The 15127-nt window shown below is 38.0% G+C and overlaps 1 protein-coding gene across 12 annotated transcripts in view; it reads right to left on the bottom strand.

Annotated features, from left to right (window-relative positions):
* Positions 1–15127, bottom strand: part of LOC129730157 (uncharacterized) — a 39007-nt gene that overhangs the window by 22059 nt on the left and 1821 nt on the right. For 10 of the 12 annotated variants that reach the window (XM_055689255.1, XM_055689252.1, XM_055689253.1 and 7 more), the window contains 3 exons: positions 5653–7101; positions 5261–5446; positions 4941–5198 (listed from right to left, as the gene is read on the bottom strand). In XM_055689255.1, coding sequence (XP_055545230.1) covers positions 4941–5198; positions 5261–5446; positions 5653–7013 — 1805 coding nt within the window. In that variant the 5' untranslated portion in view covers positions 7014–7101. The remainder of the gene's footprint in view (positions 1–4940; positions 5199–5260; positions 5447–5652; positions 7102–15127) is intronic. The other 2 variants (XM_055689256.1, XM_055689263.1) reach the window with 1 other exon arrangement.

Below are 15127 nucleotides of genomic sequence, written 5' to 3'. Positions count from 1 at the left end.
ACTTGTTGTGGCCCTTGGTTTTCAAAACCAAGCATGTTTGTTTCTCCCGGTATTATTGACAATGTTCCAGAGTTGACTTCTCGTGCTGTATTACAGGTCGCTTCCAAAGAGTGCGCGGTTTCATACGCAGCAGCAAACGTTTCGGGATTCTTTAAAATATTCCGTCGCAATAATTCGCGCCTCTAACCCGTGTAGTAGTTGTACGATCAACATACGGTCTAAAAAATCGCAGAAAGCAGTCCCTTGCTTCAAATGGAGAACGTACTGGGCGACTGTTTCGCCTGTTTGTTGCACGACCTGCCTGAATTTGATGCTCTCGAATTTGTTTTTGGCACTATCGAAATGATTGACGAGTGTTATCGTAAATTCGGATAGGCAATCTCCGCAGTATCACGAGGGACTACCACGAATTTCAAAGCGTTGTTCAACTCTCCTCTCACTTTTGCAAAATTTGCGTACTGGGCTTCGGATATATAGTTCAACTGCAGGACTTATTTGAACTGGTTGAAGTCGGATACGGACGAACCTTCTGTCGGTACTCAATCATCGCAAAAGACGGAACTCTTGGTAGTGGAACGGCAGCGTCATTCTGTGTATTGCGTTGGCCAACATTGCACAGTGGTCGAAGCCCGGAAAAAACCTCGATTTTTCATGTCAATATTTTTGATATTTTGCATTTTTCCGAAGATTCTCAAAGTGTAAATGACTTTTTCCCAAAGTTTCATGACAATCGGTTGAGATATCAGTTTTTAATCGCACGCAAATGTTGCTATATCAGGCAATTTCGATGATTTTCATGTTTGAAATCACAATTTTTAGCTCAACTTTAAACACCTGAAACTTCCTTAGTTTTGGTCCGATTTTGATTCAACAAGTTTCATTTTGACGGGAAATTTGTCTACTTTTTGTTTGATTTTTAAGACTTTCCAAAAATATAACCAGTTTCTCAATCGAGGTGAAACATATTGCAGGGATGCCAAAAAAATATTCTAATTTCATTTCTACCGTACAATCTTGTGAAACAGTTCGGAACGATCAGATAATCAACAATCAATGGTGAATTTATTGTACTTTTCAAATTTTTGGGTCCCGTTTTGAAAATAAAACTATGGAGACGTATGGTGATCAGTTGTAAAATATTCAATTTCGTACATTTGAACAACATGAATGACTGGGAAGTATACATGAAATTTTTTCCAGTAGTTTCAAGCATTTTTATATAAACTTTTAAACCGCTTTCAGTACTGCAAGATGTATAAAGAGAGAATAAATTGAATTGATGAGATAAAAATATATCGTCTTTCATATTTTCACTGACGCTGAAATAAACTACCATATGATCTCATAATTTTCCTCAAAAGACCTTTAACTTGTCGCAGAAAGATCTTGAATTGGTCAAACGGCTTAAAAGCCGTTAGTACCCTAAGAACCAGACAAAAAAAATGCGATTCTAAAATTTTTCGACGAAGAACAAGTGTGGGAACCACCAGAATATTCATCTTAGCACCTATATTCTTCCCATCGCTTTTATTTCGCTCTTCTCGTCGCTCTTAACTTCCGACTACTCGACTTAAATAAGAGGTAAAATAAAACTACTTTTACTTAAAAAAAGTACAATTTTACAGTAAATTGAACAAATAAGAGCAACGAGATGAATATAGGTGTTAATATAAATATAAGAGCGGTTCTCCTATCAAAATTTTAAGCAAGATTGAAGCAGAAACAAAAATCTGATTATGAGAAAGGTCTAACGGCACTTTAGATGCATAAATTACTATTTTCAACATTTTCTCTCATCAGAAATGAGTTCACCACTCCAAAATTGTAATAATATGTAATTTCCAATCATATAAAATAGACTTTTAGTTTTTTTCCGACTTTTGTATAGAGACCTTCCACTGTGATTGGCGTGCTTGATAGCATTTCTCTTAGATGATTTAAGCGCTTGAGCGAACATCGCAGACAATGCCTTCATGAATTCGGGAATTGCTTGAGCTGCTTGTTATGTTTATTCACAAAATGTGCTCTCCGTACGAGTATAACTTCGATTTCTGAACAAAAGATATTTTTCTCGCCATCCCACTTCTGACACCGAATTTGTTACATATGTGGATGGTTTTCGGAAGCACAAAGATATCGGTTCAAGTAACCCGTATATTGTTTTAATTATTCGTCTTTATCGTTAAAAAGTTTTGCCATAATCTCGAAACTTCCCTAAAATTTTCGAGTGGGTGTTATTTTCTATTCAAAATATAGCCTTTTCTAGCAAGAAACAAGCGCGCAGTATTGTCGTTAACAATCCCAGTTTTAGTTATTGCATGTAAATTAAAATTTAGTGTTTATTTGTTTTTTTCTAGTGAATTTTTTTTTCTCACATATATTTTACAAGGATGCTCTATTCTCAGATAGTTTTTCGGTACAACCAAAGGTTTTTGAGCTACAATGCGTTGAATGAAGTCAGTGTCAAAATACCTACGCTGTTTTAAAAATTACTTATTCGTCTGAAACTTTTTTCCATCTACCGTAAATACTTAGTTTCTATACGTGTAAAATTTTATTCAGAACAAAAATAATCGATTAGATTTTGCGTATTTCCAAATCATTTTTTGTGGTTTTGCGGTCATTCGATGCCTATTTCATAACTATAGTGTAACATTTAAGTCATTTTTTGTGTATCTTTTCTAACAAAAAAAAAAAAAAACAATTAAAAAATTTTGATTGGATGTGTCTATATTGATAAACCTGTTTGAAAGAATACTCCAGATACATAAAATCACGATAAAAAATATATTAACATATAAACAATTTGTAACGAAAACACTTATGGCCAAGTCTATTTACACGCCAAAAGGAGGATCAATCAGACTCGAACAGAACAAATTTATATAAAACATTGGTATAAAAACCTGTATTTCACCTTCAATTGAAACCTTTTGAGCAAGTTTTAAATTAACATAAAATTTTAAGTTACGAGAAAGATAATTGTTTTATTTTTTCAAAACTGAAACTCAACTATTTGTAGAAATAAACGAATTACCGGAATAATTTGGTCAACATAGGACCATGTGGTTTAGTAACGAGCCCCAGTACCGTAAAACGGGGTAAATAAAAACAGTGGGGCGAATAGAAACTAAACCTGTGAGCTTGAAAATTGTTATTTCAAATCTTTGTTATCATTAAAGAATCATGTAAAAAAATTTCTCGAATAGTTTAATAGTGAACAAATCCAAGCATAACTGTCAGGTTCTTAAAAAATATAAAATGGAGGCTCAAGTTCAGAGCGTGTCCGAGTGCCAAAAATTTGCCTATGGAAGCCAAGTTTGGTCAGCCCATATTGGTCAGAACTTCATAGCCCAGTTGCGGGCGAATAGAAACATGCTACATTTATAATAGAATAATTTATTTATCAAAATAATATTTACATTCTTGATTGAGGAAGGTTAGATTCATGTTTAAAAGCTTTCATATTCGTTTTAGAAATTACAGTTTTTTTACACTGCAAGATATCACGGAGACTATTTCTATTAGCCCCGTTTTACGGTGTATCACAAGTTCTACATTTAGGAAAAGGATAAGAAATTAACCAATCTTGTTGTGATCTATAAAGCAATAAAACGTTTCGAACCCATATTCTTAGAACTATTTTCAGCTAAAATTATAAAAGAACTTTGATTTCCATTGTGAATGCCTAGGCAATAAAAATTAAATTAAAGCAATAACAATTTCATCAACATCTATTTCGCATGCTAAATCCTAGAAAACCAACAAAACACTTCCCCGCCCAACATTTTCATGCTGGTGCGGCGCGCTCGACGCTGCTGCAGTAACTGACCGATTGAATCGGGTCGTAACACGACTATTTAGAAGCCAGGCCAAACAAGTCAGGGCCCCATCAGTGCAGATTCTGCCAAAACAACACCATCGCATATCGCGCCATTTAGCCGCCAAAACACTTAAACCGACAACGAAAAAAAAAAAAATCTTCGACACCGCGCTCAATCTCGAAGGCAGCTTACACCCGATCCGGTTGCATTTGGGCGGAGGGCGAGAGTAAAAAAGCGCGTAGTTCTACTTGCGCAGTCGATTGCCGAGTCAAAGTTTGGCGGTTTGCTTTTGCACTTTTTAAGACGATATTTACTAGCTGGTTGCAGATGCCTCCCCTCCGTATACCGAAACGGGGCTGATTGATGCTCCAACTTAAAAAAATTCAACTTGGAATGAGTCTGGAATTCTTCAATCCATAGAAAAGATTGATCCAGACAGAACATACAAATGAAACCATCAGGATAGAGAGACTCAAAAAAACGAACTCGAAATAAACTAGAAGTCAGACAAGAGGGAATAATATTTTTCCAAAAACTCTTTGCTTATAGGAACAACTCAGTACGTTGCAACCAGTTCTAGGATAGCCTTTATTCATATTCGTGTTCCGAATTGCATTCCTCTATGACGTCCTCATTCAGAAACTATTCTATAGTGAAATGTTTCTCACGGCAAACCAAATTTCATCCGAACTGAAAATGACCCAATTTGATCTGTACTTTTATTGTCAGATTATTTTTTATGTAAAATTCCTCTCAACATTTATTTTTTTACGATTCTTTCACAACCCTCAGAAGCTCATTACCAATCACCGATGAGATCGATTTCTCTCTACATATGCTGTAACAAAATATCCAACCTGCGAGCAGCAACAGGTTATGTCTCTATCATCTTGCTGGTGGTGGGACCACGGCGCGGCAGTTTGATCGTGAAAAAAAACAAACATAGATGAAAAATCACTCAACAAAATGTGGTTTCAACATGAAGGTGTGTCAACTTGTTACTCGCTTTCGTACAGCATCCCAAGGTCACTGAACCCCTGCTGCTGCTACGGTCTTCCAAAACCCCAGCTATGAATCAGCTCGAAATGAAACTAAAAATAAGTGAGTAATACTTACTTGACATTATCCTTTCGTGTCCGGTCGATGTACTCCTGCTGGTAGCGACTCTTCATCACTATCGTCGGTGGCCGCACGGAGAACTTTATCTTGAGTGTGTCGTTGGCCGCACTTAGGAAGCCCTCGCTGACTAGCCGTTCGTTTTCGATCAGATCATGCACCGGTCCGGTCTGGTGCAATTCAAAATGATCGATCTGGGTGAGCTTGAGTGATCTGCTGGGGTCCGTTTCGTGGAGCAGCTCGATGCAGTACTCGTATCTGGAAGTAACGAAATACGATCAGTCACTGCTGACGGGGGGGCTTTGCTTGCGAAATCGCACCTTCCAGTGACACCTTCGGTCATCATCAACGTAACCGACAGATGATCACTTTTCCAGGCGTGCAACCGCCAACCGAAACCGATCACGTCGTACAGAACGTCCGATGTTCGACATTCTTCGATGGGTTCGATTGCCCGGTAGTCTTTAACGATGAAGACTTCCGATCGAAACTCGGGAATGAAGTCGCTGCAAGTGGAAGAAGTATTTTATATCCTACACACTGGTTTGAAGAAGAAGCTTCAAGCACACCTCGTCTCTCGAATTAGCAACACTCTCTTATATTTTAATAAATTTTGTGCGTTTGATGCTATCGCTAATTTGAGCGAAAAGGGGCCAAAAACTTAAGAGAGTGTTGCCAACAACTGGGTGAGATGGCGTAAAAAAATCATTACCATTCCAAATCAGTCGGCACAGCTTGGTGACCGAAAGGACCTTCAGTGATTTCCACCAGCAGGCTGCACCTTCTAAGAAATTCGCCATTTTTTACCAGCAGTTCCGGCTTCGAACAGGCTTTCAGTTCAGCTTCTAGCTTGTTATACGCCGAAGTCACCCGAAAAATCTCGTTAGCTACCGCGTCTTTCTGATCCTGCAGAAGCGTCAACTTTCGATTGATTTGCCGTTCGATGCATTCCGCCTCGATATGCAGCAATCGGCTGAGCTCCTGCAGCTTACGAGCTTTCGATGCTTTTACCCAGTCGATGTTACGTTCGACACTCTGGATCACCCTTCCGTTGCGCTCCAGGTACGCCGTAACTGCAGCAAGCTCCTGCCGGATTCTCTCCAGTTTGGCATCGTAAATCGTGGAAATTTGCTGGAAACTGTGAGCGGAGTGTGATTCATCCCGGAAGGCGCAGGTTTCGCAGATGCAGCGATTGCAGGACAAGCAAAACAGAAGCAGTGGCAGTGAGTGTAGCAGACAGAACGTTTGACAACTGTCCTGATCGTTGCATAGCGGTTGCAGAGGAGTTCGATGTGCAGGCGCAAGTTTGCTCTCGATTTGAGTTTCCCTTTCCGGTATGATCTTTTCATTTGTTGGAGCCTCCAAAACGGGCTTATATCCATTTTTGGCTCGTTGGTTAGTATCTTTTTGACTTTGTCCATTCTCGGTGAGGCCGTTAAAAATTGTACGTTCCACCGGTTCACCAATGTTAGCAATCCCATTGCTTAAATTCGTTACCTCATTTTTCACATTGTTTTTCGACTGACTTGAGGTTTGGATTTGTTTTCCCTTTGGCTCTTTCGACTTTTTTGTTTGGCGCCCATTGATGGCGAACATTTTACCCGGTGCCGCACCGTTAACCATTTGGTCGATGTTGGCGGCATTCCCGTTAATCAATCGATCGTCTAGGGTATCATTTTCGATTACCTTCACTACAAGTCTTATCGAACCGGACTCGGATCCATTGGTGCGACACAGCTTCTCGCAGTTCTCCGGGATAGCAGCGTCCAGGTTGTTACCGTTAACCAACAGACCGGCAGCACACCGAACCAGATCATCGATCGGCAACCGAGACTTACAATTTGGGCACTCACTGAATTTAGTTTTATTATCCGTTAGCCATTTGCGTATGCATTGGAAGCAGTACTGTTTGGAACACTTAGGACACAGGCACTTGGGACTGCGGGCTTCCTTCCAGCACAGTAGACACTCGCCGCTATGTTTCGCTTTCAACTTACGAAGAATAGTTCCGTTTGGTAGGACAGTTGCTAGGTTGTTGTTGTTTCGATCGCGGCCATTACGATTTTCCATCATACGCACCACACCTGCACCGGTCCGGAGGGCATGTGTGGGGTACCGGAATAACTATTACGGGTGAAGTTTAGCGTCGAACGATCATAGGCTAGGAATTGTACATAAATTAAACGAAGAGCAACCATATTCTCCACGAATTCTGGTGTGTACACAAATCAGAGTTTTGAAATAAATGTGATGTAAAATTTTCCGAGTGGTATTTCCAACAATAAAAATTACAGATTTTCGAATTGATTTTCTGGCTTGCTTGAAAGATTACTATAAAACTAATTTCAAAGCACCTTATAAAAACCAAAAATTATTCTTATTGTGATTGGATGATATTTTTATGCTACGCCATATTTTAGTTATGAAGTAGATCTATTTTATATTTATTTATTCTACGCCAATTGAAATGAAGAGTTTTTTTTTTGCTTTTCAAAATACAATATTTTAAGGTTTTTAACAAACTGAATATTTGAAATTATTTTCTATGTTTGTTTAAAAAATTGTTTGGTGGAAAAATATAATAAATTACCACCAAAAGAAAGGATTTGCGCGATAATTTTACCATCAGCAGAAAGACATGAATATTACTTATGAATAAATGTTACAAATAAAATAAAATAACAGTGCGTTAAGTGTAAGGTAACACAAAAAAAAAAAAAACTACATGATTTTGTCAAATAAATCGTTAAAAATCTGTCCACGTGGTATGTGGATAGCCCCTAAGCTAAACTTGAAACTTTATCCCGGAATTATGTTTCTCAAAAAATGATTTTGCCGTGTTTACGCTAGCGGTAAAACCACTGAACCGATTTCCTTCATCTTTTTTTTTTAATGTTCGTTATCGAATTCCCTAGTCGTTGAACGATCGTTTTTTAAAACACGAAGTTTAACTTTACCGTAAAAAAAATTTTAATGCATTTTTTACGGCTCAAAACATGTTTAAATACTGATGAAAATGACGGCCGTTACTCCACAAATAATTGGTATTTCTTATGAACAAACGTTTTTTTTTTTGTAATAATAATCAAAAATCTCACAGAGTTGCAGAAAGTTGCAGCTAGACCATATACATTTTGCAGTAGACAATTTATGCAAACTTTTAATACATATTTTAGAAAAGAACTCGGTGGAACTTTTTTGAATGGTCATCAAACATTTAGTTTCATTGTTCCAATGATTAGTATCAAATTAATCATATCGATTACTCACAGACGCATCGAAACTGAGCACCTCTATATTTAATACATTTATTATATAATTTACTAATCTGATTGTTATTTTCCATTTTATTTTATTTAAATCCAAGAAGTATCCTAAAGTTTTACCAACGTTTTGAAAACCAGCGGAAATTAATCACGAAATGAGATTTAAACGTCGGCTCCTGACACTGATATTTGCTGTGCTTGTAAGTGATGCTTCCTCAAGCTTATCAATAGTTGTTTCCAACCCAGGAGGTACTCGTGAACACTTGTGGGTACTTAGTGCATCCAAAGAAAAAAAAAAAAAGATTGATTTTTGTCCATGGTTTAACGCACTGTGCGCTGTTGACAGCATAATAAGCTTTCTTATGGTATTAGACTGCTTATCGAGAGGTTTTGAGTCTCAAAAAACTGCTCTAAACCCTTAGTAAGGGTGAACTGCTTGGCGTTTAAGTAAGAAATAAATTATAATTTATAATTTTAAAAAAGGTGGAGTTCAAAACCGCGAAAAAACCCATGCAGCATCAATCATAGTAACCCATGAGTCAGCAGCAAAAAATAACTCGAACTCTAACAGTGATGGCAGAACCAGCGAAACTAATTCATTCAGATGTGTGCGCGTCCAAATAACGGTAACTCGCAACGTCGAAAACGAATGCGACACGCCGGATGCGTCCGTTTCTGCATCTACAATATCTTATCGCTATTGGACAAGAATCAAAGCATCGAAAGAACCCCCGCACACTGTTTCCAAACTGCAAAAACGTGATCGAAATTATTTTGACCCAACTAACCACTGTGTCTCAGTGAAGTTGCTCCAATAAATATTCTCTATGTTATAAAAGTTACAGTTTTGTGATCAATCCAACTTACAGTGAAAAGCGAACTTTCCTTTTTTCATTTTTGCATATTAAAATTCATCGTGTTCGGCAAAGTTGTAGCACATTTCATAAGAAACAATTTTGTCAAAGACACCATACTTCTATCTGCCTATATAAATGGACTTATGTGGAGTTTTCTACAGATTGTCTTTAAAAATCAGTTTTTTTTTTTCAATATAACTTTTAGTAGTGGTTTTCTACAATTTTTCAATGTTAAATGCTATATTATCGTTAAAAACAATATCGATAACGAATTCTCTCAACTATTCTAGTTGATCGAAACCGCTATTAGCCCCAAGGCTAAGCATGCGATATTGTTATATATTCTTATAGTTATTGACGATTTCTACTCAAACAATGCACTAATTCACACTAATTACTTTAATCTCAAAAAAAAAACATAAGTTTGGAACCATAGTGTCTTCGGCAAAGTTGTTTTGTTAATCATTCTTCATTCTATGAAAGTTAGAATTTTGTGATTAATCTACCCAAAAGAGAGAAACGAATTTCATTTTTCTCGTTTTTGCATACAAAAATCCACTTTGCTGAGTAAAGTTTTAACACATGTTATAAGAAAAAACTTTGTCGAAGACACCATATTTCTATCTTCCAATTTTGATGAACTATTGTAAAGTTTCTCTTAGAATGTCCCTTAAAATCATTTTTTGATATAACTTTTTATAGTGATTTTCTAAAATTTTTCAATGTTCTACAATGTTTTTCAGTATAATAAAACGCATGAGTTCACGGAAAAAAGCTTCTTTTTATATCTAATAATTATTTAGTTATTGAAGATTTCTATTAAAATAGTGCATCAGTTTACTTACAGATATAAACACAGAAAACAGCGAGAGACAAATGCCTATATCTGGATTGAATAATGTTTTGGTTATACTTCAATATAGAAATGGTTTAGTCTGCAGATATTTGCAGATTTTGAAGATATCTGTTAGTAAATTAATGCATTGTTTTAATAAAAATCGTCAATAATCAAAGAAATATGTGAGATAAAACGAAACTTCCTTCGCAGACATTGTTTGTTTTATTATAGCAAACAACATTATAGATCACAGAAAAATTGAAGAAAATAACGACTAAAAGTTATATTTCAAATTGATTTTTATTGGCAATCTGTAGAAAACTCTACATAAGTCCATTTAAATAGGTAGTTAGAAGTATGGTGTCTTTGACAAAGTTGTTTCTTATGAAATGTGCTATAACTCTGCTGAACACAATAAATTTTTATATGCAAAAATGAAAAAAAGTAAAATTCGCTTTTCACTGTTAAGTGAATTAATCACAAAACTGTAACTTCTATAACATGGATAATAATTATTAAAACAACTTTACTGGAGACACTGTGGCTCTAAAATCAAGTTTTTTGGGTCAAAATAATTTCGATCACGTTTTTGCAGTTTTGGAAACAGTGTGCCCCTGTTCCGAACGACCGACGACCCTGAGCGACGAGAAGCTCCAAAGGATGCTGAAGAGGAAGACCGAGAGAAAAGTGGCTACATCACTGCGTGCGCTTGGTCAGGAGTTTGGTACCACCGGCCAAACTGCGAAAATTACCTGGCGAACATGGATGGTAACGACTGGCAGGGCACTTTGTATTTTACTTCCTCCACGAAGGAAGTGAGATCCGAGGTGAAGTTCATTTGACACACCAAGTTCCCCAAGAAAGTGCGGCTGTGACTGACAATCAGCGAGAAGGGGATGTCAAAGCCGCTCTTCTCTCGCTCCAGACTGGCCGTGAACGGGGAATTTTATAGTAAGAAGTGCCTGCCGTAAGTTGCGTCGTTTATCAAGAAATATCAAGTTCTGCCGTTGACTCACCACTCGAAGCAATTGTTGGAGGAGCTGGCCCCATAGAGTGTTTCTGGGCAAAACTGAAAAACATGCCTACGCGCACGTTTTCGTCCGCCATGGTGATTGTTCCGGTTAACTGCCGGAAGGCCATCCATGAACCTTCCCTTTTTCTTACTACCCAGGGTGACGCCGGCCCTGGTTCTAATGTCAGTAAATTTTACTCGGGTTTAGGATCTAGGTAGTGTGAAGTAAAGGCGAAAATTTTCAGTTAACTTTTTTTTTCCCGACTGCTTCATGCATGATGGACCTTGCTCGTAGAGGACGAGCGTGCCCTTGGGATCTTCGAACGGAAGGTGGAGTGCAAATTGAAGATGGGACATGGAGACGACGGATAAACCATGAGTTGTATCATTTGTAGGGGGAACCCACTACAGTTCATACGGCTAAAATCGGTGGGTATGTCGTAAGGATGTCGGATGAAAGCCCACTGAAAATAGTTCTGGATAACGACCCAATAGGAACGCGGCGTCGTGACGCGCAACGTGCAAGGTGGATCAACCAAGTGGAAGGAGATCTCCTCCGCAGCCTACGCAGTCTGCAAGAGTGGCGACAAGCAGTCATGGATCGAGTAACTTAGATACAGCTGATTGGTAAGGTAAGTAAATCATACATGATGTAAGAACTTTCAGCGACAATGGTAAAGAATATTATAATTTCATTGTATTTTTGTATGTCAGTAATTAATTCTAATACAAAGGTTGGTAGACCACCTAGAAATAAACCTATAAATTAGTCTCTCGTTCCGTTGCGTTCACGTTTCATTCAGCCTCGTAATGAGCCGCAAATAAACAAAAAATTTCGCCTCCTTAATAAAAGTAAGAAGTACTTACGAAATACTGCACTAAGTATTTATTTTTTTGTCGTTTAACACATGTTTCTTGAGTTTAGTTTGAAACAAAAAGAAAGTAGAAAGAGTGTGTCAGTATGTTTAGGAATACTGCAAAACAGATGACAAATACTTGAGTCAGTTCGTAAAGATCAACAGGGTGTTCAATAAGTTCGAATACAATTTTCCCCCGCTGTGTAACATTGGTATTGAAGTCAGCTTCAGTCTCATATAAAGGCTAACCGGCGCGCATGGTGTCGACTTGCTGTCATTTTTTGTTTGCTCACCGTGCACAATGTAGGGGTACCGTGAGTGACCCGGCGACATATTCGCTGGTTAAAATTTCTCACTATATTTTTTTTTTTTGCTTCGCTTTTTTCGTTTTACGTTCACTTGAAACGGTTTGCTCGCCATGTGGGTTGATCTTTTATTTGTAGTTTACATATGCTTTGATTCAGGGGTTTCCAGATCTTTTACTCGGTGGAGCACCTGCATTTGTAGCTCAATGACTAAATTGATTCAAAAAATGTCGGTTGGTTAGCAAATTTTAACTGCAGTGTAAATCAAGGCTCTGCTGCGACATGCCACTTCTAGCGAAAACATCGCTAACTTATTCTCCTAGGGGTGCTAACTGGGATACGAGTAACCTTAGTGAAGATCGGGTCCCAATCTCTGTGGGAATCATGGTCGTGTGCTAACTTAAAAGAGTGTCTGTAATCGTCTGTTTTCCATATTGGGCAGCGTATTACTGCGTCTAATTTGGAGAAGACGGCTGAGCGGCTAAAACGAACAATTCAGACGTAGATAAAAATCGAAACAGTCGGTACGACTCAGACGAACAAAAAGAGAACATTGACTGTAAAATCGGTACTTGGAATATCAGAAATAGACCCGCGTGGTCAATATGCACGCGTGAACATATTGACCAGAGAACTACGAAATGTGAAGGTAGAAGTCGCGGCCATCCGAGAAGCGCGATCGCCGGAGACAAAAGATCGTTACGACTTGCAATTACCACATTTACAAAACTTCTAGTTCATTTTTCTCTGATAAGAATCGATGTCAGATAGGACCTTTTGAAATGTTTCTCTAGATATTTGAACAAAAGTTACAAAAAGACGAGCTCCCAGGCCCAACTGTTCGTTCCGATGTCGAACAATATTCAAAATAATCGGCTGTGGGTGGCGACGTTTGCCAGCATCTCCCCGTTCCACGGTTCCAGAGCGGCGACGGTTTGGGGAGCCGTACTCAGACGTGGGAAGCTGTGTTTATCAATGAAAATCAACACCGCGTTATATAGGACCGAGGATCTGAAGGAAGGCCCCGATACTTCGCAATCTCTACGGAAAGGATTACGATTACGTCTTTCAACAGAACGGTTCAACAGAACTTTTCAACAAGTTATTAAGTGTATTCGAGCATATTTAACTCCCTGTGCTATCAATTTTAGCTAAACATTTCAAAAGGTCCTATCTGCTTTCATTGTTTTTTGGAGCGTCTCTTCATTTTGGTAATGGTGCAGCTTTAGTAACTGTCCCAAGCTTGGTTTTCGTTCAGAAGGCTAGAGTGATCCCTCCGCTATCAACCTATGCAAATAACATGTCATAAAAGGTGTTTAATAGGTTGTGGTGATTGAATGAAAGTGATCGATCAAAAAATCGATCAAAGCAGATAGGACCTTTTGAAATGTTTCTCTAGAATTGTGGATTTCTCAGCTTCGTTTTTTTTTTACTTATTTTGTTTGTTTATCAGGTTAGTTACTGAACTACGCCAGGTTAAATTTATTTTCGATTTCAGTTATTTCTTTGTTGCGTTTTTAAACACAAAGATTGGACATCATGTCGCGAACATTAAAAAAACGGGTGGAAGAAACACGGGTATTCTGATAATGTGGGCGAACCATGGGGTCGTTACTTTATAACTTTTTATTGCATGGGTAAACATTGTTGAGATTTTGCGTAAAACTAGTTCAGAGTGTAATGTTTACATATGCAAAACTTCATCATAATCTATCAAGCAGTTCGAGATAGCTTCCAAGCACGAAGTGCTGCGAAAAAACTATGAGCGCGGTCGTTGAAAATCCAGGTCAGTCACACAGGTGGATCGCGAAACAATTAGGAGTCGACCATTCTACTGTGTCCCTTGAGGTAAAATCGTTCAAGGAGACCCAGACGACCCAGCTGTAAGCTGGCATCACGAAGACGACCAATCCTGTGAAGGCAAGAAAGGTGCAGGATTACTTCCAGCGGAATAATCTTCACTTCCGGACGTGGCTAAGAAGATACGTGAAGCGGGCTAGACTGCATATTTTCAAAGTAAGGAAGGTGATTAACTGAACCGATAAAGTGCTATTAAAAAAAGGGGCAACCGTTTCGATCGACTGTTTTCGATCTGAAGAATAAAAATTTTGTAAGGACAACATTACTGCCCATAACTTTGAAAAAGTTACTATACCGGCCAAACAAAAGCCACTCCGTCCAGTCAATTCGATTCATATGTCCGTGTAGTTTTCGTTTTTCGAGACAAATTAATAATCTATTTTAGTTTTTCCATATTTTAATTTTTCTATATTTTTTTGTCGTGTAATGTATGTTTTTTTCTGGAGAACAAAATTACTGTCCACAACTTTGGCGAAAACCTCATAACAATCAAGCAAACCGCTCTGGCTTCATTTTTTTCTGTTTTTGGGGAATTTTACCTTCTTTTATTTTTTCATGATAAGACAACTATCAAAGTTTAGCTTAGCTTGTGTAGTTTTTTTTTTTAAACAAACAAATAAATTTAAAAAAAGGAGTGTAAAATTACATCTAAAGCCCGTAGGATCCATTTAAATATTAAAATTTGAATTGTTCTAAACAGAATACGGCGGCGAAATCCCACGCCAGGAAGCTGTACCGCGAGTTTTTGGTGCATTAGAAATGCATCATAATAAAAGATGAGACGTAAATGAAAGCGGCCGCCAAACCGATCTTCGGCCAGGCAGGAGTTTTACGGCGCCAAATCCCATCTGGAGTTGAAAGAAGTTAACGATGTTGTTTTTGTGCCGAAAGAAGCAAATCAGCCAAACCCGTCAGAACTACGCCAAATAAAAACATTCTGAGCGATTATGAAGGACAAGCTAAGGAAACCAAAGGCATTTAACCTTTATTTTGCTTGGGTCTAGCGAAACAGATTGAAATTTGGAAATATTCTGTGGTAAGAACCGTGCTAAAAAGAACGATACAACCACTTCCACTTCATGTAAGTGAGCTGCAAAATCACTGTTACAGCTATTTTTTACATTATATAATATGAAAGCAATAAAATATTAAGAATAGGCAATGTTTCCATTCAACTTCACTCGAAATACCT

This window comes from Wyeomyia smithii, chromosome 3 (genome assembly GCF_029784165.1).
Source record: "Wyeomyia smithii strain HCP4-BCI-WySm-NY-G18 chromosome 3, ASM2978416v1, whole genome shotgun sequence".
NCBI classification, from domain to species: Eukaryota; Metazoa; Arthropoda; class Insecta; order Diptera; family Culicidae; genus Wyeomyia; species Wyeomyia smithii.
The sequence above is the reverse complement of the archived record's forward strand: the minus strand, read 5'-3'. Positions and strand labels throughout refer to the sequence as shown.